Consider the following 27524-nt stretch of genomic DNA (forward strand, 5'->3'; position numbering starts at 1 on the left):
TTTGTCAGTAGTCTAAGCAAAGACATCAAGGATAAAGAGAGTAAACTAACGTTGAATCCCCTAAAAAGTATGATTATAGGTATGTGTACATCAACACTGGATGTGTAATTTCCAGCTTGGGTAGACATGATAGAAACAGTGGGAGGTGGAAAAGGCTAACCGCACAAGATTTCAGGTGTGATTGTATATAGGGTGGCTAACCCATCTACCCCATTTTGCTTTATTGTAGGCTCAACTTGAGACACATTGATGGCAAATCAAGAGAGTATTTAGCCTGCATGAGCTGAGTCTGTTCTCTGGAGAAAGGAGTCAGTCTTCCTAGATACCTGTCTGGTACTTCAGATATGTGTTTAATCCACTCCCAAAGATCCTGCCTGGACTCTAAGGCCATTTCTACACATGCCGCTTTCTCTGAAAGTGGCATACTAATAAATCACCTGAAAAATGCTAATGAGGTGCAGATGTAAATATCCAGCACCTCATTAGCATACAGTCACATGATTTGGAGTCCAGAAGAAGCTCTTTCAGACTCCAGAACAGTGTGTAGAGGCCCGGCCCCTGGGGGATCTCCTGGAAAATTTTCAGGAAGAAGGGGCTTCTGGAAGGAGGACTTCCTTCCAGAGGATCCCCCAGGGGTGTCGCCTCTACCCACTGTTTTGCAGTCCAGAAGAGCTGCTTCCAGACTCCAAATCATGTGACCATATGCTAATGAGGCACCAGAAATTTACATCTCTGCCTCATGAGCATTTTGGGCTGTTTATTAGTGGCATGTGTAGAAACTCCTTAAAGCAGATGGTGGGAGTGGAAGGTAGGATGACCATCTGTCCCATACTGGCTGGGACAGGCCCCTATTTCGGGTACCAGAAAGGCACCCCAACTTATTTTTCAAAAGGAGCTAACTGTCTCGTATTTGCAGCTGCCGCCTGGCTCCCAGCTCCCCAGCTGTGGGGAGCCAGGAGCTGCAACGGCACAGCTGGCCCTGATCCCAGCTCCCTGCAGCTAGGGAGAGCTGGAGCCCGACCAGCATGGTTGCTGCCTGGGTCTCCGAGCCGCAGGGAGCCAGAGCCGCACTGGCACGGCTTTTGCCCAGTTCCTGGCTCCCTGAGCCTGGAGGGAGCTGGGAGTTGCATTGGCATGCCTGGCCCAGGTCTGGTTCCCCGTGGTTCAAATCTGGAGCTATATTGCGGCCCAACTCCAGCTCCGCATAGCTCAGGGAAGCCGGGAGGAAGACTGGTGCAGCTGTCACTAGGAGCCAGACCAGCATGATTGTTACTCCATTCCCAGCTACCCACAGCTTGAGGAAGCCAGGAGCTGCAGCTGCTCCGCCTCCCCTCCCACCCTTCAACCAGTGAGCATTCCCCCAGTAGGATGGCAGCCTCCACAGGGCAGCCACCGCCTGACTCATAGGGTGACCTCATGTCACCTAGTGTCATCCCCCTTGTCTTGTGTTTGATCTGGGGAGCTATGGTCACTCTAGGCGGAAGGGAACAGTGTGTGTGAGAGAGAGAGAGAGCGAGAGAGAGAGTGTATTTGGCATTGTTCTAAGAAACAGTTTATTGTGTGTGGGGTGAAGTGGAGGAGTTTGAGGGTTTTTCTCCCTAGGTACAGCGTGTCACTAGGATCACACAGAGGAATAATATTTCAAACACACAAAAACACAGCTAAGTTGACATGTCACCCGTATTGAAAAACATGCACACACCCTACACCGATCCAGGTTCTGATTGATCAGAACTTACCCGGACCCCAGGTTAAAGAGCCAGGGACTTTAAATCTGACCATTATTCTTTGGATAAACAGCACAACAATTGGGATACCAGATCAACGTGCATCTTTCATCCTACATGTGTCAGCAGGCCGAACAGACTACAGCAGATTTCCTGTAGGCAATCCTCTCAACCGCTCTGAAAATCCGGAGTCTGAAATTTACTCTTGGTGCAGGGGGCCAGGGCATGGAAAATGCAGCTCTGCTCTGAAAAAAAATTAACCTTTTTCCTTTAAAGGCACTTTCTCAGTGAACACTGCTGCTCTTGCTGACTAATCAGCGTCCTTGTTGCCAATCTCAGTGACTACAATAAGATTACAAGGTTCTTTTTCTTGTTAACACTGTAGGAGTCAAAAGGAAATCTGCTGTAGTCTGTTCGGCCTGCTGACACATGAAAGATGTACGTTGATCTGGTATCCCAACTGTTGTGCTGTTTATCCACAGAATAATGGTCAGATTTAAAGTCCCTGGGCCTTTATCCTGGGGTCTGGGTAAGTTCTGATCAATCAGAACCTGAAGGCATTGATGGGGGCAAAATCATCTGAAAGCCAGATTTATGTGCTCCCAATCCCTGGAGCCGTTGCAGGGGCTGAGTCATAACAGTGATTGCCAGTGCACAAGGTACTGTAGTTACATCTTTCTCCGCCTCTGGTATCTCTCTTAAAAGGAGATGTGCCAAGAAGGAGTGATGCAGAGGTAGCTTTGAGGCTTGCGTAATAGTCAGGACCCTGGTATGGGAAGCATGTTTCATCCACCAGTGGCCCCAGCACTGATTTCCTGTACTAAGTGCAGATGAAAAATATTTCACTCTGAATGACTTCCTAGGCATTTTACTGTGACCAATGAGAGTAAAAATGTCAGCAAATCAATAAATATATTAACGTTAGATCAAAATTCCCAATATACTAAAAATAGTTCACTAAATTGTATTTCAAGGAAGCTGTCCAAGGATGTCAGAAAACCAGTTTCTTAAAATGTGCAAGTCCCACACCGGACAAAGTGTGAAACTGATTTTGTGAATGATCATTGGAACTTGCATGAACTTTCAGAAACACTAAGGCATTATGCCCAACTGCAATAAGTTAGTTGCTCTTGAACTAAATTGTTACATACTCTGTAGAGAGACAGTAGTTATATTTTTGAAGGGGAGGGAGGAAGTAAAACATTGATTCTCTTGATTATAGAAATGAATTTTCGTAATTATTCCACTCTTGTTGTGTGGTGTTCATTTTTCTTGGCACTATACTGAAGTTTTTAGGTATGAATAGGAGGCCAAACTGTACCAATTGGGTAATCACAAATGGTGTGCAACACCTGGAAACTTCTTAAGATATCTCTACACTGCATCTTAGGTAGGTATAATCGTACTAGCTGTAATCTTAATAACAGGGCCACGCAGAGCAGTGAAGTTGCAGCAGCATGGTTTCCAAGTCTGTGCAAAGATCCTAGGTAGCTCCTACCATTGCTAGCTCACAGAGAAGCTGACTCTGCTGCATCTTCATTACTATGTGGGGCTACATCTACACTAGAGAAGTTTTTTTATTTTTTAAAAAAAGGCATTTTGTCAACAAAACTCTGAGCATTCACACTTAAAATGTGTTCTCTCAACATACTGTCTGCAAAACTCAGCACTTTTGTAGACAGCCTTCTGCCTCTCCCCCATGAAGCAGGACACCTTTCTTGACAGAATCTGTCACCCAAAAATACATGTGGAGACACTGGCTGTGTATGCATTAGAGAGTTTTGTTGACAGAAGGGGCCTTCTATCAACATAACTCAGGGAGCGTCTACATACATAAAGCGTTGTGTCAGCAGAGTCTAACAGAACTCTGCGTTTGCCTCGATGATGTTATCCCCCTCAAAAATTTGAGGAACAACCCGAAGTGCAGTATAGACACTTCTGTTGACAGAGGGGTTGCTGTTGCCAGGCGGCCTGTTTGCAGAGCTGCCATTCCGCTTTCTGTCACCAGAGGGCAGTGCAGCCTGGCAGTTCTCTGTCAAAAGAGCAAGTAGCGTGTAGATGCAATCCGTTGACAGTGTCTGTCAAGATTTCTCTGTTGACAGATGCATCTAGTGTAGACTTAGCCTCTGGGAGCCCCTCTGTTCACATACAGGGCTTCCACATCATCAGGCAGCCCTGTCTGCTGAACTTCCGGTTGTCCGTTCTGTCGAGAGAGGGCCGGGCAGTCCAGCCACTCCCTGTTGACAGAGCGGATCACTTTTTTGATCTGCTTTTGTGTGTGGCCACACTCTGTCGACAGAAGTTGTCAGAAGATCTCTTCCGACAGTGACTTCTTTTGCTATATCGCTCTCGTGTAGACATAGTCTGAGTGTGTACACGCACACACTACGTTAAAGTCAGTGTAGGTGTGCCTGGCCAAGGTGCAATCACACTTTCAGTTACAGTGTACACATACTGTTTCAGTGAAGCAGTTTTGATAGAGGAATGGAGTAGCAGATTTTTGTTGTAAGCTACAGCAATGTAAATACACAGTAAATTCCACAGCAATGTAAATACAAAGTAAATTGTTTTTCCAGATTTACAGCACTACACCTGAGCAACTGGCCTGCAGTATTGACTCTATACTGATTACGTCCTTGTGACTTAATCAATATCTCCTTCCAAAGCAATGCAAGGCATGGATTTGATCTGTTGCAAAAAGAGAAATGGTGGACTTTTCATAAAGAATTCAGACAGTGACTTGGGACCCAGGCCTGCTTCCTCAGATGTTAATAGCAAAGCACCTGTTGATGTTAACAAGAGCAGGATCAAGCCCTTACGCTATTCTGTCCCTTTTAAGTGGGCTGCTAAAACATTTTAGCACACAGGCAATAATTTTAGAGCTTCTCTTCTCCAGTACAAGTTTGATTTCAACAAATCAAAATATTTAGGGTACAGTCTGGTTTTAACTGTAAATGCCAGAAAGAAGTGTTTTTGCAACCTATTTTAACAGTATTTTTGACTTAGTATAATTTTTCTGCTTCATAATAACTGCCATTTTAATGTTAGCTTGAGCTTTCCCAGAGCATTAAGTATCATTTATGATTAGTTTCAATGAAAGGGGTACTTCTGTTGTCAATAGAAATGGCTTGGTGAGTGGATCGCATGTATTATATGGCATGATGATGATGGTCTGTCTGTACTTGTATTTATTCAATCTTGGATCCTAAACACAGCATAAGATAGGCCTTTTTGCTTCCACTGTGATCCCGCACTGCTTGGAGCCAGGCAAAGGTTGCAGCAGAAAGACAGCGGCATGGACACACCTTCTTACCCTCCAGGTCCCAGCATAGAAGAGAGAGCCTAGTAAAGGGAATAATAAACTGTTTAAAACAAACTAAAACCATCTATCCTATTAGTGGGTCACTGCTGTGGGGAGCACAGAGGAGGTTAATCTATGAAGACACAATTGGCTTTGTGGGCCAAAATAGTGAAAACATTGCATGCAAAAGGTGAGGCATAAGGGACGGGGATGAAGTCAGCTGGAGGAGAAGCATATGAATAGGGCTTTACATATTAACAATAGTTAGTTATTAGTTCAGGCTGGCCTAGTGAATAGGCTCAGGAGAGAGAGAAACAATAAACAAGGTTGGAGGTGTAGAATGGGGTGGAGCTACTTCAGGTCTTGAAAATCATAACCAGGAAATAAAAGCTGGGACCTAGTGGAGGAGTTCAGGGAGGAGAATGGTGTGGCTAGAGTAACAGGCAAGAAGATAACTTGCTTGCTTCTTAGGTAACTAGCTTTAAGTTACAATACAATAGTACTGTTATCTTGTTGTTTAACATCTTGTTCAAACTATATACTTTTCTGTCGGCATTTCTGCTCCTTCCTCCACATATTTAGTGAACTGAATTATGGAGAATGTGTACATGGTTTGCATTTCTATCTAGACTTTTGAATTCCTCACTTTTTGGTTTTGGGTACTGACCTCTGGAATGATTGATCAGCCTCCTAAGCAGCAGGAGAAGCATTAAGCCCACTACCACACATGTTCCACTAACAACTTTACTAAGAGCCCTGATAGAACATTCAGTTTTCTGAGTGGAAGGCAACATTGTAGCATGGAAAGGCTATGTCTGTGAACTCTTTTAAATAGTCCTTTCATGTCTGAATCAGATGTGTAACAACCTGTGGTCTGTGGACAAATATTTATGTCATTATTACCCCCCCACACACCATATATATAAAACTCTGCCATGAAGCCTCCCAACCCTGGATAAAGGAAGAGGGTTGGTCAGATGAGAGTCGATGCACTGATTGTAAAACAACAATGCAAGTGAAATCTGATGCCAGTATGGCTAACTGATAAAAGATGCCAGCTCAGATGTCGCCCGGATAAACAAGGTCCACGATATCAATCAAGCAGTCAGGCTGGATCAGTAAGTTGGCAACTTAAAGAAAATTACAACTAATGCTTATACTATCGATCAGAACCTGGATCTCCTGAACACTATGGGTGACAGTTAGGGGGTGTGTGTGTGTGTAATTGTAAAGCACCAGTGAAGATCACAATCTGTATCCTGATCAAAGCATGCAGTTGTGGTGTTTCCCCTTCAGTGCACTACTGGAATGCTGGCAAGCTGGCAGGAAGGAGCACGCAGGAGCTGGTGAATCAAATTAAATTTGGTACACCTGATGTGGTAACTGAGTGCAGTGGAATCATGGCTGGCATGGGGAAGGCTGCACAAAGCGGGGGTTCTTCAGACTCAAGCTAAATAATTAAAATACTTAATCTAAGGCCTATTTATTGTGGCAAAGCCAACCTAAATGTTTTAAAAACAAACAAACAAAACCCTGATTCATTTTCACACAACTGGCAAAGTAGGGGAGGCACCTTGTGGGCTGCCACTCTTAGGTACTGATAAATGAGGAAATAAAATTCAAAAGGGAAAATGGTTAAAATGTGAATATTAGTTTTCTAAGGCAACTGAAATAACATTAATTATTTTAAGGACAATTCTTCTATTGCTAGCAATATATTAAACCATGTTTATATTTCATTTAGATCAGAATCTCTGGAAATGGATATTTTTAATGAATAGTTCAAATCCGTTGGCTTAGCATTACAATGGACCCTATGGTTACAATTCAGAGTAAAATAATATGTCTGCATAAGTATAGCAATAATGTTGTCCATATGTAGAAAACTTCTTCTAAATTTCAAGCTCCCTGGAGTTAAAACCAATTTTCATTGTTTGACGGGGTAACAAACCTAGTGGATGGGGAGAACCAGTAAAGTAAGATGTAGTATGGCCTTTAATACAGATATACATAAGATCCCCACAAGGAAATTAAGGAACTAGATGGCATTGCTATGAACTGGGATAGATATGTGTCTTGGTAGATATGGCTGAATGTCAGACTGGGAGGATGTCAGGTGTGGGTCCAGCAGTGTCTGGTCTGCAACTGGTGCTATTCAATATTTAAATTAACAACTTGGATGATGGAGAAAAGAGAGCACTTGTAACATTTGCAGGTGACACTAATTTGGAAGGGACTGTAAGCACTTTGGCGGACAGGGTTAAAATTCACAATGACTTGATAAATGGAAGACTTTATCTTAATAAAATGAGATTCAGTAAAGAAATGCTGAGTACAGCACGAAGAAGGAAAACTCAATTGTGTAGCTACAAAATGGGTTAGGCAGTGGTGCTGAAGAAAAGGGCCTGGGAATTATAGTGGATCACAAACTGAGTAAGAGCCAACAACGGGATGCCATTACAAAAAAGTCATGTGCCATTCTGAGATGTATTAACAGTGTTATTGTATGAAAGACATGGTAGGCAATTGTTCCACTCCACTTAAGGCTGAGGTACTGTGTCCAGTTTTTGGCCTTGTTTGTGGTAAGGGAGATCTAAGTTGTTATAAGAAAATCTGCCATCCGTAAGCATAGTTAAATACTGGCACAGGTTACCCGGGGAAGTTGTGGAATCTCCTTCCCTGGAGAATTTAAGAACCAGGCTAGACAAACAGTACTCACCTCTGCCTCAATGTGTGGGAATGGACTGGATGACTGCAAAGTCCCTACTAGCCCTACCTTTCTGTGACTTCTGTGGGTGATGGGAGACATGTTCTCAAGTCTCTGCTCTGCCTGATTCGGAGTGGGGCATGAACCCAGACCTCAGGCAGGTGCCATGACCACTGGGTTATTGGCCATAGTGGGTAAGGGGCATCTCTTGATTACATCTCTTGAGTGAGGTGCTTCACTCCTGGAGAGGGTTCCCAGCTACTATTCTTAGGAGAGGGAGGCACTTGTGGCCAGTCAGTCAGGAACCTAAGACCTACGTCAGTGAGATTAGGTGCTTAAATATTGTTAAGGAACTGAGCTTTAAGTTCTGCCCTCCCCTTTTCTCCATGTTTTGCTGCTGGCTGGCTTATAGGGCTCCTAACTCATCTTGCTCAGTTCTGAGAATTCTGTTCTGAGGCACCTCACTCTCCCTGCTCAATGTTTAAGGAGCTGGGTGAGTAATTTGGGGCTGTGAATTTCACTCCTAGCAGGGCTAGAGTTGCCAGGCACCTGGTCTTTGACCAGGACACCTGAATAAAAAGTAAGTTGGCAGCACAGTGAGCTACAGCAGGCTCCCCACCTCCCTTGCCTCTGTGCAGCTCCGGAAACCAACCATCAAGTCTCTGCAGCCCCTACACACAACAGCAACCATGGAAACTCCAAGCACCATCTCTGCAGTTCACGCTGGCTGGGAACTATAGCCAATGGGAGCTGTGCAGGCTGCACGGACATTGCACAGAGCTATGTACAGGCCATACATACTGGCTGCCTCTGGGAACAGAATGGAGCCAATGCAGGCAGCCAGCCTACCTAAGCTCTGCTCTGTTGCTGTTTGGGAGCCGCTTGAGGTAGGTGCTGTCAAGCTAGAGCCGGCACTCCAAACACCCTGCCCCACGTGTCTTCCTGTACCCAAACATACTCCAAGGACTCACATCTCCTGCTGCCTCTCAAGTAGTCAGCTTACAGGGAACACTTGTCCTTATCCTCGCCCGCAACCCCAGCCCTTGCCCCAGCCCAGTGAAAGTGAGAGAGGGTACAGGAGAGTGAGCAGTGGAGGGAGGGTGACTGGAGTGAATGGAAGGTGGAGCTTTGGGGCAGAGGTGGGGTCTTGGGAAAAGGGTGGGGCAAGGCTGTTTGGTTTTGTGCAATTAGAAAGCTGGGAACACTTAGCAGCACCCCCAGGAACTGGGACTTGCAGTGTCATAGTGCTGTCTCAAATGGTGTTCCATGGAACCCTGGGGTTCCACAAAGTGAAAATAAGGGTTCTGCGAGAAAAGGATCATGGGTTGGCAGCCTGCACTCTGGAACCGCATGCAGCTCTGCCACTACTGACTCCTCTGAGGCTCCCTGCCCTGCCACCACTGAACTCAATTTAATTGTTTAATGGCTGGCAAGGCGGTGGGAGGGATCCGGATGTTAAACCAACTGAATTTAGTTCTGTTATTTCAGTGGCGGTAGGACAGGGAACTGCAGAGAGCCCCTCACTCTCAAAGTAGCCACTGTGCATGCAAAGGGAGCCAGTGGCTAGCCGGAAGGGGAACCAGATGGATTCTGCAGTTCCATCCTCGCCTTTCACTGGCTGCGACTGGCCTTTTGCATTCCCATAGGGTGGCCAGTGAAATCAGACCCTTGGGCCTAGAGTTAGAGGAACAGCGGTAGCTAAGGTAGGTTCATCTGCCATGTTGGGTGAGGTAATGGGAGGGGCTAATTTGGGCAGAGTTTGTTCAGGCAAGGTCAGGCTGAGGGCCTCTTTGGGTAGATAGGTTAGTTGAAGGGGCCAGTTTGCGGCTGAGTAAGGTTAATCCTGGGGGTGGTGAGGCAGGTTTGTGGCTGAGAAGGGTTAAGCCATATATGACTTATTAGGGGTTCCACAAAATTCTTTCAAGTTTAAAAGGGTTGCTGTGGCCAAATAAAATTTGGAAACACTGATATAGAATCAATAGCAGGAGCAATATTCCGAGTGGACTTCAGAGAATCTCTAGAACTTTTTTTTCCCTTTTAGGGTTGAAGCTCTGCCTGTGGTAGCTCCCCCGCTCCCAATTTTCTCTAATGGAGGATGTTCATAGAGGTTTCATGGTTGTAGGGATATCAGTGTCGAAGTGGTCTTAAATATTGTATAAGCCTAAAAACACATAAAGTTATGTATCGTGGGTTTATGTGATACATTTGTTTGAAAAACCAAGAAGAGCTAAAAAGCCTGAAAGGAGTACCTTGAGGAATTTTCTCCATCAAGATGTGATCAAGGGCAAGAAAACAAAAAAGTGGTCTTGTCTAAATATTTTATTAGTTAATTACACTATAACAACCTTTCATTTTAAGTTATCTATGCCTAGGGTTCAGAACTATTTTAAGAGGTCAGTAATGCTCACTTTGACTTTGTCTGTGGAATAAATCTTAGTGAATAATGGTAGGTTTTCCAGATGTTATGCACAGCAAGGGAGGGTGTGTATGTGTCAGTCTGTGTGAATGTCTGCTCTCTCTCTTCACACACACACAAACACGTAGTGTGTATATACGCGTGCAAGCACTAATGCTGGGAAACAATCCATCTCCCCTCATCTGCACTCCACCCCATAAGAATGAAAACCACAGGGAAAAAAAGTTAGTACAGTCTGACATATGTGACCTAATGTAAAATATCTGATTGTTGCTCGGTACTGTAAGTACTCTACAGCAGACATACCTGTTTACTCATGAGAAAAGAAAAGGGAACTGATTATGAGAGTGTGAGGGGAGGGAAAGTGAAAGGGATAGATAATTCAGTAGGGCCTGGTTGATAATAAAACGGCATTACATGCTGAACCACAGGGTTTCTTTGTGAATTTCATTTCCTTACAACCTCTTTGGAGTCAGATCAGGAGTCCATCTTCGTTGTTTCCTCAGAATAAGGAGCTTCTTCCACACACGTATGCCAAATGAATAATGAAGGAAGCAATCCCAGGCTCGACGATGTGGTGGGAAGGGAAGGAGACAGTTGGCCCAGGCCTCAGCAATACACCAGGCCCAACCATGTGGAGAGAGGGGAGGGAAGGAGACAATTGGCCAAGGCTGCAGCAATACAAAAGGACCCAGAGTTCCTGGCTGCCGCCACGGCTACTGCAGCACAGTGGCCCTGAAGCTCTGGATGCTTTAATTTGCTGCCGGGGCACAGCACAGTGTGCTCTGGGCAATATTAGGCCTAGGGCAAGGACACATTGTGGTCTGGGTGGAGCTCAGCCCTGGCTGCCCTGGTCTTGCCCCTTTTACCTAAGGCCTTGCTGCTTCCTGGGCATGGAGCAGCTCCCCTCACCTGCCTTGCCCATGGGCCAGACAAAGCTGTCCACCCGCTGAGCAACCCAAACAGTTGTACAAAATTCATAAGGCTCAATCTTGAACTGCTGGAATGATTCCAGCCTCTGGAGCTAAATTGACCCTCTTTCAGGGCAGGGGAAAAAAGGACGGGAAGTTGCTATTTCCCACAGCACCTCATGCAAGCTGCTGTCCTGCTATAAAGCCCTCCAGAAAAAATCCTTCCCCCTTCCACTCCCTGATATATATTTGCTACGCTTATCAGCTGGAACTCTCCTGTTTTTCTTGTACTTGTTATTATTGTTGAAAGTCTATCTTTCCACTGTCCTTTGTTTTGCATTCAACATCATCAGATTCTTTATAGACCAATTTTTTTTAAAAAAAAAAAACCTCAGTAACTGCCAGGTTCAACTAACTGATGTAGCATGTATAGAACAGAATTTCCATAGTCAGATATTTATCCTTAAGCCTGAGGGAATAAATTTCACAACGATAATTGCTATAATATAATTCTTCTTAATGTTGTGCTATAATTCCATTGAATTCCAAAGGGCTAGTTAAATGCTTTAGGACTTGTCAACATATAATTTACACTGTTTATGATCTCTCAGCTTGCGCGTCAGTATTGTATTGTGGAAAGGAAAAGCCTTTTTAAGAAAACAGCTTTTGGTTGGAAAAAAAAAATCATGTTTTCTAGGCGGACTTGAAGCGAGAGAGTGAGAGAGGGGCTCTTTTATTAGAAAGGTAGTGAAGCTGAGTTTGTAATCAATCCCTTATTGAAGCTTTTAATGTTGCTGTGGTTGATTGTTTATGAAAAATACATTTATATCAGTTATTTGTTACTTTAAAAAGGTACTTTGATGACGTAGTAGCAGTAGCCAGGACATTCTGAGTGAGTAAAGGTGCTGGTCTTCCTGCATTATAAGAAACAAGGGTGTAGGCAAGTTATAAGGCACTGCAAACAATAACTATTAATTATGTTGCTATGATTTCACTTTATTCTTCTGAAATATGTTGGCTTCCTAGGAAGTGAATATGATGAGGAAGAAGTAGACTATGAAGAATCAGACAGTGACGAATCCTGGACCACAGAAAGCGCCATCAGCTCAGAAGCTATCCTCAGTTCAATGTGTATGAATGGAGGGGATGAGAAGCCTTTTGCCTGTCCTGTTCCTGGATGTAAAAAAAGATACAAGGTGAGATGTAGCAGAGACGTGGTTTATTTTTGTCTCATTGCCGGAGGTGCGAGAATCTGTGAAAGCAGGTCACATGTTTCTGTTTTATTAAAACTTTGGCTTTTATTTTTTATAAGTCTTCAGATTCTCATGTAGCTTCAACATGTTCTTTTCAGGCTGATTTTCATCTCAGAAACTTTCAGGCCATATACAGGATAATATGTTTTATCTATGTCTTCTGGTCAAGAGAGGTTGCTAACAGAAGTTATTAAACCAGTTGGGACACATAATTATACATAAATATTCTTATTCCAAGAAAATCGTCTGCTGAAGTGGCAATAATGACGCCAACATTCCCCCATTAAAGGAAATCACGCACAATACGTGTGGAACTTCTCCAAACCAATGCATTGTATCAGTGATTCTCAACCAGGGGTATGGAGAGCTCTTCCAGAGGGTACATTAACTCAGTGTTTCTCAACCTTTTTTTATGAATAAAAAATTGGACTTATTTTACGCTGATCTAATTTTTTTTATTTATCCTTTTTGTACAATCATAAGTACAATGGCAAGTTTATTGCCTGTAGGCAATTTCTTCCAACCAACCTGTTACAATTAAGTTGCTTAAACAAATGCGTTGCAATGGTAGAAATGTGTGTCTGAAAATTGTAGGTACTAGAGGTACTTATAATTAATTTGTTTTAAAAGGGGGTACTTTAAAAAAAAAGGGGTTGAGAAACACTGCTTTATATAACTATTACAGATTTTGTGCTATCTTGCACTGAAATTGTGCCAGTCACGCTTTTACAGGTGATGTGCAAAAGGCACCATGTAATATTAAAAAGTCAAAGGCCACCCCAAAAAAGACTGAGCAGTAACCTCATAAAAATTTTTGAAAGCATTTTGTATAGGCTAAGTTCTCACCCTGATCCTGAAAGCAGATCTGTATGTGCAGAATCATGTACTGAGGCAGAGACCTTTTGACTTCTTAAGGACATGACAATCTGTATGGATGTGATTGCAGAACTGGGGGCTTCTGTTGAAGTACCAAATATTCTGGAAAAATTTGTCTTTTTTTTTTTTTTTAAATGAGACCTTTGCGAAAAAAAGTCTGTTCATCAGCTTCTGCTTACGTTCTTCTTGTGACATTATAGTCTAGTGTGCCGATCTCTCTCCTCTTGCAAGCAAAGCAATATTATTTCACATGAATTAGAGCAGAAGCAGAGGGATTCTTACGGAAGAGATTCATTTTTTATGCAAAAGTCCCTAAGCAATAAAAATGTGGCTGGATTCTCTCTAAATGTTTTTCAAAGTTCTCTATAAAACGTTAAAGACTGTTTAAAAATCCTATTGTGTATACACCAGCAAAACTGTCAGGGAAGATGAAAAAAAACTCTTAGCAACCACAGAGTAAAGACCTAAAATGGAATACAAAACTGAAATCTGAAAGAAATGCAGGAAGACTAGTAACATTTAAAGGTATATAAATCCTCACAATAGCAATTAAACTGCAGATAAAAATGTGCAGCACTTTAAAATGTGCCTTTTATTGATTCTGCAGCTATTCTGAACTACTCCCAGCCCCTTTAACTCAGTAATCTTGTCACAAAACTTGTCTGCGTGTATATGGAAATCAGTCACAAGTGGAAACACCATGCAAAAGTGTGCATGTGCTTTCTGGAACAATGTGTTCTGTGGGTGAAGATTAGTCGCAATTGTGAATTACATAATAGTTGTCCTACTATTCAACAAAATCTCTGTATAACCTCTTGGCATGGTAGAGGCAGAGAGATTCTTAGGCTATTTGAAAGTGCCAGTGAGTGGATGGGAACACATTTTCTTTATGGCAGAAGGTGTGTAAGAGGAAGGATGTAGAATAAAAGGTAAATGTTTAGCTCAGGAAGCAAACAAGCCATGGCAATTGTTAAGAGTTACTTTCCCAAGAGGGCATGTGTGCATTGCAGAAAACATTTATTTCGTGGAAAAGGCTAGAAGGAGAACGCTGTAATTTGCTATATCCTGTCTGTTCTCTGTTTGACTGCCAGCTCCTATGTCTTTTTATTGCCAAATAAGCAAGCTGTTCCTGCCTGCTTCTCCTATCTTGCTGCCTTCATCTCAAATGCATGAAGACTGTCTACAGGGATGTCTTGTGCACCATTAATGTTCAAACAGTCAGAGAACAAATTAACGACCCACAGAGAGGCTGACAGAAAAAGCAGAAATAAAAATTACCATAGTTTCTGAAAAATACTGAGCCCTGTCTAGTCCATCTGAAAAAGAAAAACATTTCCTTTAGCTGTCTCATCTCTTGCTAGTTGCTTCTGTTTCCTCATTTCTCCTCTTTATTTTCATCTTTGTTTCCTCTTCTCTTTCTGTTGTCGTGTTTCCTCTTGATCTTCCCTCTGTTCAACCCCCACTGAGAAGCCATATTTGCTGAGTTTAGGTTGAAGTGCTGTTATCAAAGAACATGCACTGGAACTTCCTGCTGGGAGCTGGGTAATAACACTGACGGCTGTAAAACAGGAACATGGCTACCGACAAACAAGAACATTGATGTACACATACAGTAATTATCAGCGCCACCTTCCAGCTGAGAAGGTCTAAATTACTTCTGAATAGGAGGGAGGAAGAATGCACACAGCTGCCTTTTCTGCAGCATTTAGATGATCTGTGTTTTTATATTATGGTGATTTATTATTTGTATTGTGCCATGCTCAGAGGCCCCAGTCCAGGTAAGGGCTCCATTCTGCCTGACCTGGTACAACAGTACAAGACATTCGGCATCGAAGAGTAATTAATGTAATTAAGCCGGTAAGTAAGGCAGGCTTCAGAAGTGAGTGTAAAAATATTCTGATGGAATGGGAGGGAGGGTGGAAACTATAATAAGAATGTACCAGATAAATATCTGCAGTCCCTATTGGCCATCCACCTAGCTGTTACCTGGTGACAGTTTTCCATAAGCATCACAGTAGAAGCAAATCATAAAAATGTAATTGCTGTTTTGGAGCATTGTTTATTAATGAATTGTTATAATACTGTTTTGTTACTCAAGCCTCTATATGCTATATACTAATCTGCCTTAGAATTTTCTTCCATAACAATTGTCAATTTTTTTAAAAATAGGAGCCTAAGCTTCCTTTTAAGCTTCTAAATCTGTATTTGGAGGGATTTTCAAAAGCCCCTAAGTAACTTATTACGGAGACAAGGGTGGGAGAGGTAATGTCTTTTATTAGAGAAAATAAGAGAGAGAAGCTTTTGAGTAACTTATTGACTTCTAGATTCTCTAGGTCAGTGGTTCTCAACCAGGGGTATGCATACCCTTTAGGATACACCAAGGTTTTCTAGGGGTACATCAACTCATCTAGATATTTGTCCATTTTTACAACAGGCTACATAAAAAAAAACACTAGTAAAGTCAGTACAATCTAAAAGTTCATTCAGACAGTGACTTGTTTCTACTGCTTCATATGCCTTCTGCTGAAATGTAAGGAAATCCAGTTCATTTATTTGATATGATGGTAGAAGGTCAGCACGTTTTCAGTAGTAGTCTTCTGTGATATTTTTGCATGGTTTTGTAAGTAGTTTTTTAAGTGAGGTGTAACTCATGGAATGGCAAAACAAATGTGACTCCTAACAAGCATACAGTAAGCTGGAAAGGTTCGGGCTGTGTCTGCACTAGAGAGTTCTGTTGACAGAAGGGGTCTTCTGTTGACATATCTCGGGGAGCATCTATACACATAAAGTGCTCTGTTGACAGAGTCTTGACAGAACTCTGCATTTGCCTGGATAGTATTATCCGTCAAAAATTTGAGGAATAACACTGTCGACAGAAGTGCCGTATAGACACTGCTGTTGACAGAGAGGGGTTGCAGTTGCCAGGCAGCCCTGTTTGCAGAGCTGCCATTCTGCTTTCTGTCACCAGAGGGCAGTGCAGCCTGGCAGTTCTCTGTCAACAGAGCAAGTTGTGTATAGCAGCATCTGTCGACAGAGGTTCTGTGGAGATTTCTGTAAGGCAGCGTTCAGCATCGTAAGAATTCCTGAATCTAAGACTGCCTCCCTATGCCCTTACTTTCCAGGTATTAGTTAGTGCCTATTACTATATAGTTCTTATCCTATGAGTCTAGTAAAGACAGTGAGTGCAGCCAAGTCAAACCTAGAAACTTCAGAACAGAGTTGATTTCAAGGGCTGTGGCCTTGTCATAGTAATTGCTCTTTGAATGTCCATAAACATTTCCCCTGAAAGAACAAGAAAATCACCATCCATTGGACAGTTCACAGATGCTATAATGAAAGTCAGTCTCAGACTCTCGTAGTTTATCCAAAGGCCCAGTTTCTTGTCTTCACAACTCAGTATAATGCACTAGAGGTGTGTGATTTATGCTCCAACTCCTCTATGAAGACTATATGGGTATGAAGTAAAAAGGTACCTACTTCTATACAGTAAAACTTCAAAATCTGCAATTTCAAATTGTGCTTTTTATGCGCATTAATGTGAGTTAAGCACAACTCAAAAATCCCACTCCCCTCAACCCTGGCTCAGCCCTCCCATATCCCACGCAGCCCCAGTTCAACCCCCACCCCACCCCTGCATGGCCCCAGTTCAACCCCCCCCTGCCCCAGTTCAACACCATCCCCATCTGTGGCTCCGGCTCAATCCACCCACCCAGCTCTGGCTCAACGCCCTGCAGGGCCGCACAGCTCCAGGTCAACTCCACCCCTCCAATCTCCCCTGCAGCCCTAACCCAACCCAGGCTTAACCGTCCCCAGCTGCCCCTCCCAACCCCAAGACTTACCTTTCAAAAGGAACTCCACATGCTCCTGTTGCTTCCCCAACTGCAGAATGTGTGTTCCACCAGGGAAAAAGCTGTCCCCCACCAAATTACGCAAAATTTGAGTTACGCAAGGGTGTGTGGGAATGGAACCCTCACATCACTCAAGGCACTACTGTACTAACATGAACTAGCTACCTTTTGGTTAGTAGCAGCAAGCTCGATGTAGGACATTTAATGCACTCTGTATGTCTCACACTTTTCATCCTATGCCATGCAAAGAAGCCTTGAGAGAAAGCACTTGCCTCAATAAGAGGAGCCCTTAACAAGTCATCCAGCCCACTGAAGGCAGATATTTTAAAGTCACATCTTAGATAGCCTACCATGTCAGGTCTCACCATCTGCAAGAAGAATGTACGATGTTACCACATATGCAAAGCACCACAGCCTATGAAGAAATTTAATGTGAAGCTCTTGAGCTGCCAGCTTCCTGATCCTGCAAGTGAAACTAAAAGAAACTTGCAAATTGTCCAAGGAAACATTGACATGGCCTTCCCTTAAAGGCAAACTATGCAGGAGCTGTGATGGTAGCAACTCTAGGCAGGGTAGTTCTTTTCTAAGACAGAGAACTGTGGATTCTGTGGTAAAAGTTCTCAAATCATGTTTACTTTTCAAATGTTTATGGGGCAGGTTAGAGAAATGGGGATGTTTGTAAAATCATGTGACAGTCCAAACTAAGGGTGACTTGTCCCTGTGTACTTAATTCTCTAGGTACCATGTATGTAAAGCAGTGATTCTCTTTACCATTGTGGGTGACACATGCAGCCCTATGTGTTTTGTGAGCCATATTCACACAATATACACTACCTAAAGGGTCCTGAGCAGATCACACAAGCTGCGGCTGTGTGCTGATTGTGCTGCAAGTGCCCTATGACCCTTGGGTTGAGAACCACTGATGTAACACCATCAGGATTTGGTGCTGCCTCATGGACATTTTAAAAATAGGGAAAATAATGACTGCTGCTTTGAGCCTTTCAAAAGAGTGTAGCTGAATACTCTGCTCTATCTCTGCTCTTTTTCACTTGTATAAGTTCCTTAGACCTTATCTACAGAAAGGTAGAGTACAGAAGGATAGCGCAAGGTAGAGTTACCCTCCCTCGGTCCCCTGCATTCACTGAGCACTAACTGTCCCTGTGGTACCTACGCCCATGCACTAAAAGTTACCCTATGTTATAGGTTCCCTGTTTTGAATCAGGAGGTTGATGGGCATCACAGAACATTTCAATCACAGCAGCAGCATAGGTAGGCACAGACAGGTGGTAGGCTGCAGGTCAGAATGAGCTAGATTTACACCCCAACTTGCTGCAAACTGTTTGTAAGAGAAGCCCTAGGTTAACTTACTGGTATTTTTCCAGTAGCACTGGGGGATTTTCCCACAGTCCATTCAAAGTATCAGGAAGTAAGAAACATCTGTTCTCCTTCACTCGATGATCCCTGTATATATTCCAAACGTAGGTGCGCCCTGCACCAGAAGATTCAGCAACCCTGTTTAGACTTGTGCACGTGTCCTGGGTTTCCTTATGCTCCAAGATGCCATGTGGGGCAATGCCCCCCTAGTTCCCTGTAAGTGCTGCATGACTGGAATCAGAATCTTTTCTTTCTCCTCCCTGTGCTGTGAGAATAACTGTCCACTGTATAGTTAGCTAGTTTTTTTCTTCTTCTGAGTAGCATGCATAGTCTGTAGTTAGTTACTTATCCTAATTGGGGATTGCCCCAACTTTGGTGGGGAACTATGCCCTGAATTACATGGATTTAAGACCTGTGCCTCATGCCCTCAGTAAGTTCTCTGAGTGATGAGGACTGCCGTACCACAAAACAGCTCTCCACACTGTGCGTCCAGAGGCAGCAGTCCCCATGCTCTGTACCACGCACGCAGTCCTGCTTCAGCCGTCTGAGGGCCATGCATGGACGCCCAGGTCAGCTGATCACTTGCTCCCCACAGCATACTTCAACCAGCCCTATCTCCCCTTGCCATTCCTTTGGCTTCACAGCCCAATATGCCAATAGATGCACTGCTCTTCCTGGACTGGAGACCAGACCCAATTGTTGTCAGACCACCACCAGAGAGCTCTTTGGATTCTGAGGGCTTTTCAACAAAGGAATCCTAATACACCCCAGTATCCAGGCAGAGCTTGGACTCCTGGGCATGGCCACTGCACCAAACAGGGAATGCTCCAACCCTGCTACATCAGTATATGTATTCATGAGGCCTGAAGTAACCCCAGGACTTAATCCCATGGCCATATTGGCTAACATGGGATTCTTACCACTGTCCATATCTGTGTTTGCACGCAGTGTACCTCTTCCCCTTTGGCCCCTTTACCGGAAGTGTCTGAAAGAGGCAGTAAGGGAACTGGTCCCATGGATAATCTCCTGCTGAGCTGAAGCACTGATTCCCTCAGCCTTCTTACATCCTCATTACCACCACCAATACCAGGAGCTGCTGTGGAAAGTGACTCTGGATTTGGGCATCCCACTGGAAGAAGTCCAAAACCAATGCTATCAGTTAGTAGTTATCCTCAGGGATTGTCCTGCATTGCAGTGCCCATAAAGCCACCTTTCAAACTGCACAGATAATCTGGCACACTCCAGTGTGCTGCATCCTCACAGCTATTCCAAGGGGCTGATTTCCTTCCTTTTCCCTTCCTCCCTCCCCACTGCGCTGGTGCAGCAATGGAAGAAGAGAGGCAGCATTCACTCAGCTCCACTTCTGGAGAAGGTGGCAAAGCACCTAGAGCTCCTGGGATGTTAATTTCTCTGCAGTCCTGCAGTTCCATGCAGCTAACCACCAGGCTGTGCCAACAACATATGATTTTAATAGCTATGCCAACCTAGCAGAGTTCCTGGAGCATCTTCTACAGAATAAGCAGCAGTGTTTCCAAGCCCTGGTGAAGGAAGGTCACTTAATGGCCCAGGTTAACCTCCAAGTAGTGATGGATGTGGCAGACAATTGCCAGTTCCCTGGCCACAGGCATCATCATGCAACTGGAGGCCAGGCTGCAATCTTTCGGCTTCCCAAAGGAGGGCCCGACCATCATCCGGTACCTTCCCTTGGATAGGTACAAGTTGTTCTCAGCCAAGACAGTAAAAGCCTCCCTGCTGGCCACGTGCCTATGCACTGCACCAGCCCACGTACACTCTATAGCAAGACCCTGCCTAGTGGTGCCCCACATCATTGTCCACAACCATTTGCTTCTGCCACACCATGGACTAAGCATGGGCAGATATTTTTCCATCCATGTGCAGAGTAACTTTGGTGCGCAACAAGCATGTCTGAAAGTACATCATCAGTAGAAACAAAACCTAGCTGTGAGTACTCTGCTAATCTGCAGGATGGCATCTGAATCTCTCCTGAGTGGCTGCATGAGCGCTCAGCTTACAGGAACACTGCTGACAACCCTTGTAACAACCTTGTGCTGCTCTCTCAGTCCAATTGCAGCCTGTATCCCCATCTGACACCATATGTGCTGTCTAAAACTCTGGCCCCCCTTGAGCCTGCAGACCCCACACCAACCCTCTGGACACTGTCCTGCAGCCAGTTTGTACCACCCCCACCCAGTAGATCAATCCTGCCAAGATGCTGCAAGGCCCTGATTTGCTACTTCTGTCCCCATGAGCTATATTACCACAGATGCTTCTCTGGCTGACGGCAGAGACCGGATAGATGGCTGTGCCACACAAGGGACTTGAACTCATTGCCAGGCACATGTGCACATCAGTAGTCTAGAGTCGCAGGCAGTCTGCCTCTTATCCACATCCAACCCATACAGCTCCTCTTCAACACCACCACCAGTGCTGGGGCTTTCTTAGGTGGAACTGGTGTGTCTGTCACATCCATACTTGACATGGATTGCCTCCTGAGGGTGCAGAGCTCCCTGGCAGACAAGCTCTGGCAGACAGGATACCTCAGTCATGCGTGGGAGCTCTACAGCCCCACTCTCTGGTCCAGCTGCAGCTTGGGACACCTTTCTCTGAGGCTCTTGACCACTCACAAAAATGTTCCCCTCTACAGCTGCAGCTGTGCCAGAGACAGAAATTCCAGGGTAGCGCTCTTCTCATTCCATTGCAAGATGGTCTTAACTACACATCTCCCCTGTCCCCAATTCTGTTCAAATCTGCCACATCCAGCCCACAATTCTCCTTGTAGCTTCATTCTGGCCCCCAGAGCTGTTCATATTCTCTGCTCGCATCCCAATCAATCTCCCTGATCCGACAGACGTCTTCACCCAGGACCAGGGCAGAGTCTGACATCCCAGCCCAAGCTTGCTTCAAATGATGTCCTAGTTTTGGGATGGAGATTGCACATAGACAATACCAGCTTGGTACATACTTATGCAAGGAAGACTAGTTTCCAAATAAGTATGCTACACAGGGTAGCATTCCATCTCCTGGGCACACCACCATTTCCTCCTCAAGGACATCTTTGTCCCCATCAACCTGGACTACCTCTTAGAACTTCAGACCTTAGGCCTCACCCTTTGCTCTTGCCTGAGTACATCTGGTGACTCATAGTGCCCTCCTCCCTCTGACGGATGGCCACTTGGTGTTTACTCACTCTACCACCACCTGATTTCTTAAACAGCTGATAAATAGCTTAAACTTGCCCCTTTCTGGAACCTCAGTGTTGTGCTCTTTGCCCTTACACAGGCCTCTTTGAGCCCCTGGTCATGTTCCCTGTCACACTTATCCAGGAAGGTCCTCTTCCTTGTGGCCATCAGCTCCCATCATTAGGTCTTAAACCTGGGGGTAATGACGGCTGCCCCCCATACACAATCTTCTGTAAGAACACAGCTTCATTACACCTTAACCCTACGTTTCTCATGAAAGTTGTCTCTAAGTTCCATTCAACCAGTCCATCCACCTTGCCTATCTTCTACCCTAAACCACATGCTGCTTTCATGGACAGGACCCTGAACTCCTTAGATGTTGCTGTGAACTCATTCTACCTAGTCAGAGTGCACACCTTCATCCACGGAGTCCAATACCTGATGCACAGTGTAATGCCACAATACCCAGCAGACTTACAGCCTTATCCACAAGGGTGCAAATGACCACCTCCATGGCAGATGTCTCTGGTACATGTGCCAAGAGGCAACCTGGCACTCTGAACATACCTTCACCACCCACTAAAGTATTGACAGGGGCAGCCAAAGATGCAACTGTGGACCCTGCCAACTTCTGGATGGCTACACCTCATATCTTGGTACCCACCTGCAAGCTGATCACTGCTTGGTACTCACCCATGTTTGCAATATATATGGGAACCATCATGTGAAGAGGAGGTTGCTTACTTGTAACTGGAATCTCTTTGACATGTGTGGTCCCTATTTGTATTCCAACAACACCCACCATTCCCTCTGCTGCAGACAACACAGTTCAGCAGTAAGAGGATGACTAAAGGGCAATTGCCCTGCATGACCTCTTAAACTTTCCTAGAGCATGAGGCAATATATGACACATGCACGTCAACATGCTGCTGAAAACTACCAGTGCGTCACACGCACACCCACCTGTGAAGTACAAATAGGGACCACACATCTCAAAGATTCTCCATTTACAGGTAAGTAATCTCTTCCTTGTCATACCACATAATATTTAAGAGCTTTAACTGGTCAGTTACCAGTTACTAAGTTAATTTTGATCCATTAAAATTGCATGCTTTGCTCTGTGCAGACTACATCTTCCTAGGACCTAAGCCTTTAGTGATATCTTGAATGATGAAAAGGGGGGGTGTATTTGTACTCTAGGAAACTCCTAGAGACAGTTACTAATAATGCTAACAACACTAGAAATGCAATTTTGTCCCAAAGAAGTTTAACTATCAGTTCCAGGTTTTAATCAGAAAGCCAAGTCATGATGTTAGACCACGTATGACAACCACTTTTCACTCTTTCTCCCACAGAATGTGAACGGTATAAAGTACCATGCCAAGAATGGCCACAGAACACAAATCCGTGTACGCAAACCATTCAAATGTCGCTGTGGAAAGAGTTACAAGACAGCTCAGGGCTTGCGGCACCACACAATCAATTTCCATCCCCCCGTGTCTGCTGAGATTATCAGGAAGATGCAGCAATAACATGCTGGTCACAAACGTGCCAAGAAATCCTCACCAGCAGTTGCTGATTTTGAAAACAGCCACCTTTTTTCAGGGGAAGCACTCAGCAACCCTTTAAAAAATTAAATGCATGCTTTAAATTTTTCTGTAATTTTGGAATGATGTAACTTTGTAGAGTTAATGATTTTGTACATTTGCACTTGTAATCATCATACCCATTTTCATTATTTGAGGTAAGGTGCTAAAAAAGCTATAGGTTCTTCAGAACACTCTCCCTAAACAAAAATTAGGGCGTGTTGCATATTTAGTTGTACTGCAGTGTTAAATAAGGCTATGGGGAGGAAAGCTTGGCACTGACATTTCAAGATTGTATTGTGGTTGAAGATTTTCAACACATCAGTTCATGTGTGTAAAACCAAAATACCACCATTGTCGAACTGGTTAACTTGCCTTACATAACGGAGTTATCAGTGGTGTAGCAAGTCTTTAGGTATTGGAACTATAAATAAGAAAGAATGTTTAACCTAATATGTTAAAAATATTTTCTTACTTAAATAACATTCATAAAAGGTGTGCTTGCTGTATTTTATATTATCTTGCAAACTTTTTTCCCTTTTGAAATGCTGAAAATCTCTTGCCATTTGAATTAGTAAGCAATCACCATTAGTATTAGGATTATTACTTTCTTTTTGTACAAGATGATGTATTAAGTTCATACCCATCACACTTTTGAGGACCAAGATCCAGGCCAACTAAGTATTTTCTTCTAAAATCTACTGTTAGAAAGACACTTGGAAATACTTAAGTGCAAATTTGTATGAGAGAGAGAAACAATTCTATCTTCATCTCAGATGAAGTTTTAAAGCACTTTGTAGTTCTCTGTTGCCAACAGATTTAATGTTTTATGCATTGCCAATTATTGCAACTGTTGTACTAGCTTATGCCTGTGGTTGCAAATAAAAATTAAAAATTCTAAGCTTAGTTTAAGGAGGTATGTTGGTTGTGTTATCAAAATTTCTAGTGACCTTCCGTCATGTTCATTATGTTTTAAAAAAAATTTTGTATTTTTTCTGCCTTTTATTGTAGCTCAGTGCATTCCAATTGGAAATGTCTGTTTAGCTTTACAAATCACTTCGTTGAAATATGACATGAGCCTTACTGAAGATTAAGTGCTTTTTGCAGCCAGTGTCAAAGATTGACTTGAAACAAGAGCCATCATAAAATAACTTGTCTGGACTATACCTAAATATGTACTGCTTACAGTACCATCATGCCTTGAGCATTCTTCTCTCACAAGTGCTATTCTTTGAAGCTTACAGCAAAAAGGAAAAACAACACTAAAATTCAGACCTATTTCCCTTAAAAACAAATTTAAATGTTTTGAAATATAAGAAACTTTACTCTCTCTCTGTATTTTGCATGCAAGCTCAGACAAATGGGAAACAGATCTCTGCATTTTTCTAAAACATTTAAAATAAACTTAGAAATGACGACAGTTTTCTGATAACCAACTATTGACTCTCTCATAATGAGGTTTTACAGATGTATTTGCAAAACCCCCATTTATCATTGCCTCAAATCCTAAACAAGAGATAGTTGTTGTGTAATATGAGTGTTGTCAGTTCAGTTTAAATGATCCAGACACAAGAATCAATTTGTTGGTGTATAAAAGATTTCATTTGGCTACTTCCTTCTGCACTACTACAGCAGCAGGTCTGAAAAGCATGTATCATTTGGCTCTGCTTTAGTGCAAGAAACGTAGGCTGATTAAGTTAGTTCAACAGCTAAACAGTCATAAAAAGTCATTGCATGTAAATTCCTTTCAACTATAAGAAATGAAATTCCAGTTTCTATTTACCTATTCATTGTGACAGTATTATTAAACAGGTAAAGATGGGACTATTTTGTTATACTGTGTATAGTGAATGTATTGTACTGTGTCTGTGAAAAGTGTGCTTTAAATTATATTTTCATATGTTTTGTTGGGGACAAAGTACATTAAGTTTGAAAGTGACAGAGGTTTGTTTTAGAACTGAAGAAAACTTAATGAATCAAAATTCCTGTCAAGAAAGCTGCTTATAATAAATGTAAATCAAACCACATTTAAAATAAACTGCCTCTGACTCAAAACAAATGCAAATGCTTTATTATTACTTCTCTTCTATAAACTTATCTTTAAAGTTGATCAATTTGGTTTGCATAGATTCACAGAGTTTTTTGTGTATTATTCTGTTCCTTTTCTGGCTGTTTCTCAGTGTACTAATTAAAACCAAATGCACCAAAATATTTGGGCAAACTGTTTAGTTATAAAATTCTCTGGAATGTTATAAACTATCCTTAAAAATTAAAGTCAAGATTTTTTTCAAAATGTGCAAGCTTTTAACTGCAACCAACAGCTTCTTTCCTGTGGTTCCCCACAAAAAGTGAATGCTTCTGAGACTGCTGATAATGGCATCTTCATTTAGAGACTCAAGACTGGCCAGGTAAAGTGTTCATATTCATATTCCCCACTAGTCCAAACAGCCCACTTGGGGTGGTCTTCAGGAATGGAAGCATGATTTTGAGATGAAGGAATAGTGTGAGGCTTTGGGAGTTAAATAGGCACACACTACGGGGGTTTGATATTTCTATGTGGGCCTGTCAGAACACTAGATAGGTACTTTATAAATGTAACAAGTATAAATTTCCTTGTTGCACTTAACAGTTGGGGAAAACAATGGCTTAGTTCATGCAGTAACTGCACTTCTTTAATGTGTTTCTGTCAGTGCTCAACTTGCTGTCCACGTGTTTTTTGAGCCTTGGAGCAGATTTTCAGTCAGCAGTAGATGAGGTTTGACCCACAAATGCCCCCTATACCTCCTTGTTCTGGATACTGAGATTATATGCGGTGGGGATTCATGGACGAATCACCCTCAGTTCCTTCTCCACCCACATGTCCACTAAGCAAGACACTGAAGCAGAGATGGAGGAGGGCCCATAGTGAAACCAGCCACAGGGAAAGACCTCTCAAAAACTGCAATTACTGCACAGTAGGAGTAACTTGCCTTTTTTTTCCTCTCTTTCCATTGAATAGCATCCCTACATGGGCTCCTCTTCAGGTGATCTCTAGTCAGTAGCCTTTGATGGGGAAGAGCGCTTTGGAATAAAGTCCAGATCTGAAGCCAATACTACACAACCAAATGCCACATCAGATGTGACAGCACAGATCACAATGTAATGCTTTGACAATGTACAAGCTTAACGACCAAATAGAGGTCTTGCATATTTTAGCTATTGGTACATTCTTCAGTAACATTGCTTGTTGATGGGTGGAGATGTTCATCTGCATTTTTTTAAACAGTTTCTCGCTAATGAATATCTCAGTAGTCTGTGAATAGAGACTGAACCCTGAGCCCAGCCCTCCCAGATCTATCGGCAAAAGAAATTAAGAGCCTAGGTGATCTCCTAAACTCCTTGGGCCTAGTTAAATATAAGGCCAATGCTTTTCTAACATACACTATTTGCAAACAGCATGCTTCAAGTGATTGCTCCTCTGCATTCCTGTGTGCATGCATGTACATGGCTGTCAGAAGATTTTTTCCCCAGCAGTACCTAGTGGGTCAGCTGTAGCACCCCCTGCAGCGACATGTGTAATGTGGCCTATGAATACTGCTGCCAACCCAACCCCCACTCAATTCCTTCTTTTCCACCTACTCAAACAGAACAGGCTGGCACCGAGCTGGTCCTTTCTGTCTCATGAGTGGTCCCTGCACATGGATGTACCCCCAAGCCATTTTTTGGGACTGGAGGTACCTCCCTGTGGATCTCTTTCCCACCTAGCTCAACAGGTAGGGCCCTCAGTTTTGTTTGTCTGGATGTGAGGAGAGGCCTTACTCCCTATATTAACAGGGCTAAACCATTCCACAAGTGCCCCCAACTTTGTCATTTGCAGACTACATGAAAAGGCACCCCCATTACTTCCCAGCCCATGGCATCCGGATCACATCATGCATTAAGTCTTGCTATGAGCTGGCCAACATCCCTGCCCTGCCCCTCACAGCGTACTGACAGAGGCCCAGGTCCCCTCGCCAGCACACGTGCCTGTCTCGGACATCTGCAGAGCAGGGAGATGGTTGTTGACACATACCTCCACCTTCATACAGTGGACCTGTGAGGATATCAGGTTTGGTAGGGCGGTCCTGCAGTTGCCTACCAGTGAGAGGTAAGATCTGGTCCCACCTCCAGAGCATACTGCTGCTAAGTCATATATTGGAACACACCGGAGCAATCACTCGAAATGAAAATTGTTACTCAGCTTGTTACTGTTGTTCTTCAAGTTGTGTTGCTCCTGTCCATTCCAGACCTGCCCCTACCTTTCCTCTGTCAGATCTTCCCGCAAGAAGGCACTAAGCAGAAGTTGG

General features: G+C 43.5%; 1 protein-coding gene across 1 annotated transcript in view; it reads left to right on the plus strand.

The window, feature by feature from the left end:
- Positions 1–25258, plus strand: part of JAZF1 (JAZF zinc finger 1) — a 325840-nt gene extending 300582 nt beyond the window's left edge. The window contains exons 4-5 of the mRNA XM_074986150.1: positions 12089–12258; positions 22969–25258. Coding sequence (XP_074842251.1) covers positions 12089–12258; positions 22969–23145 — 347 coding nt within the window. The 3' untranslated portion in view covers positions 23146–25258. The remainder of the gene's footprint in view (positions 1–12088; positions 12259–22968) is intronic.
- The last annotated feature ends 2266 nt before the right edge of the window (positions 25259–27524 follow it).

Source organism: Carettochelys insculpta, chromosome 2 (assembly GCF_033958435.1).
Source record: "Carettochelys insculpta isolate YL-2023 chromosome 2, ASM3395843v1, whole genome shotgun sequence".
NCBI classification, from domain to species: domain Eukaryota; kingdom Metazoa; phylum Chordata; order Testudines; family Carettochelyidae; genus Carettochelys; species Carettochelys insculpta.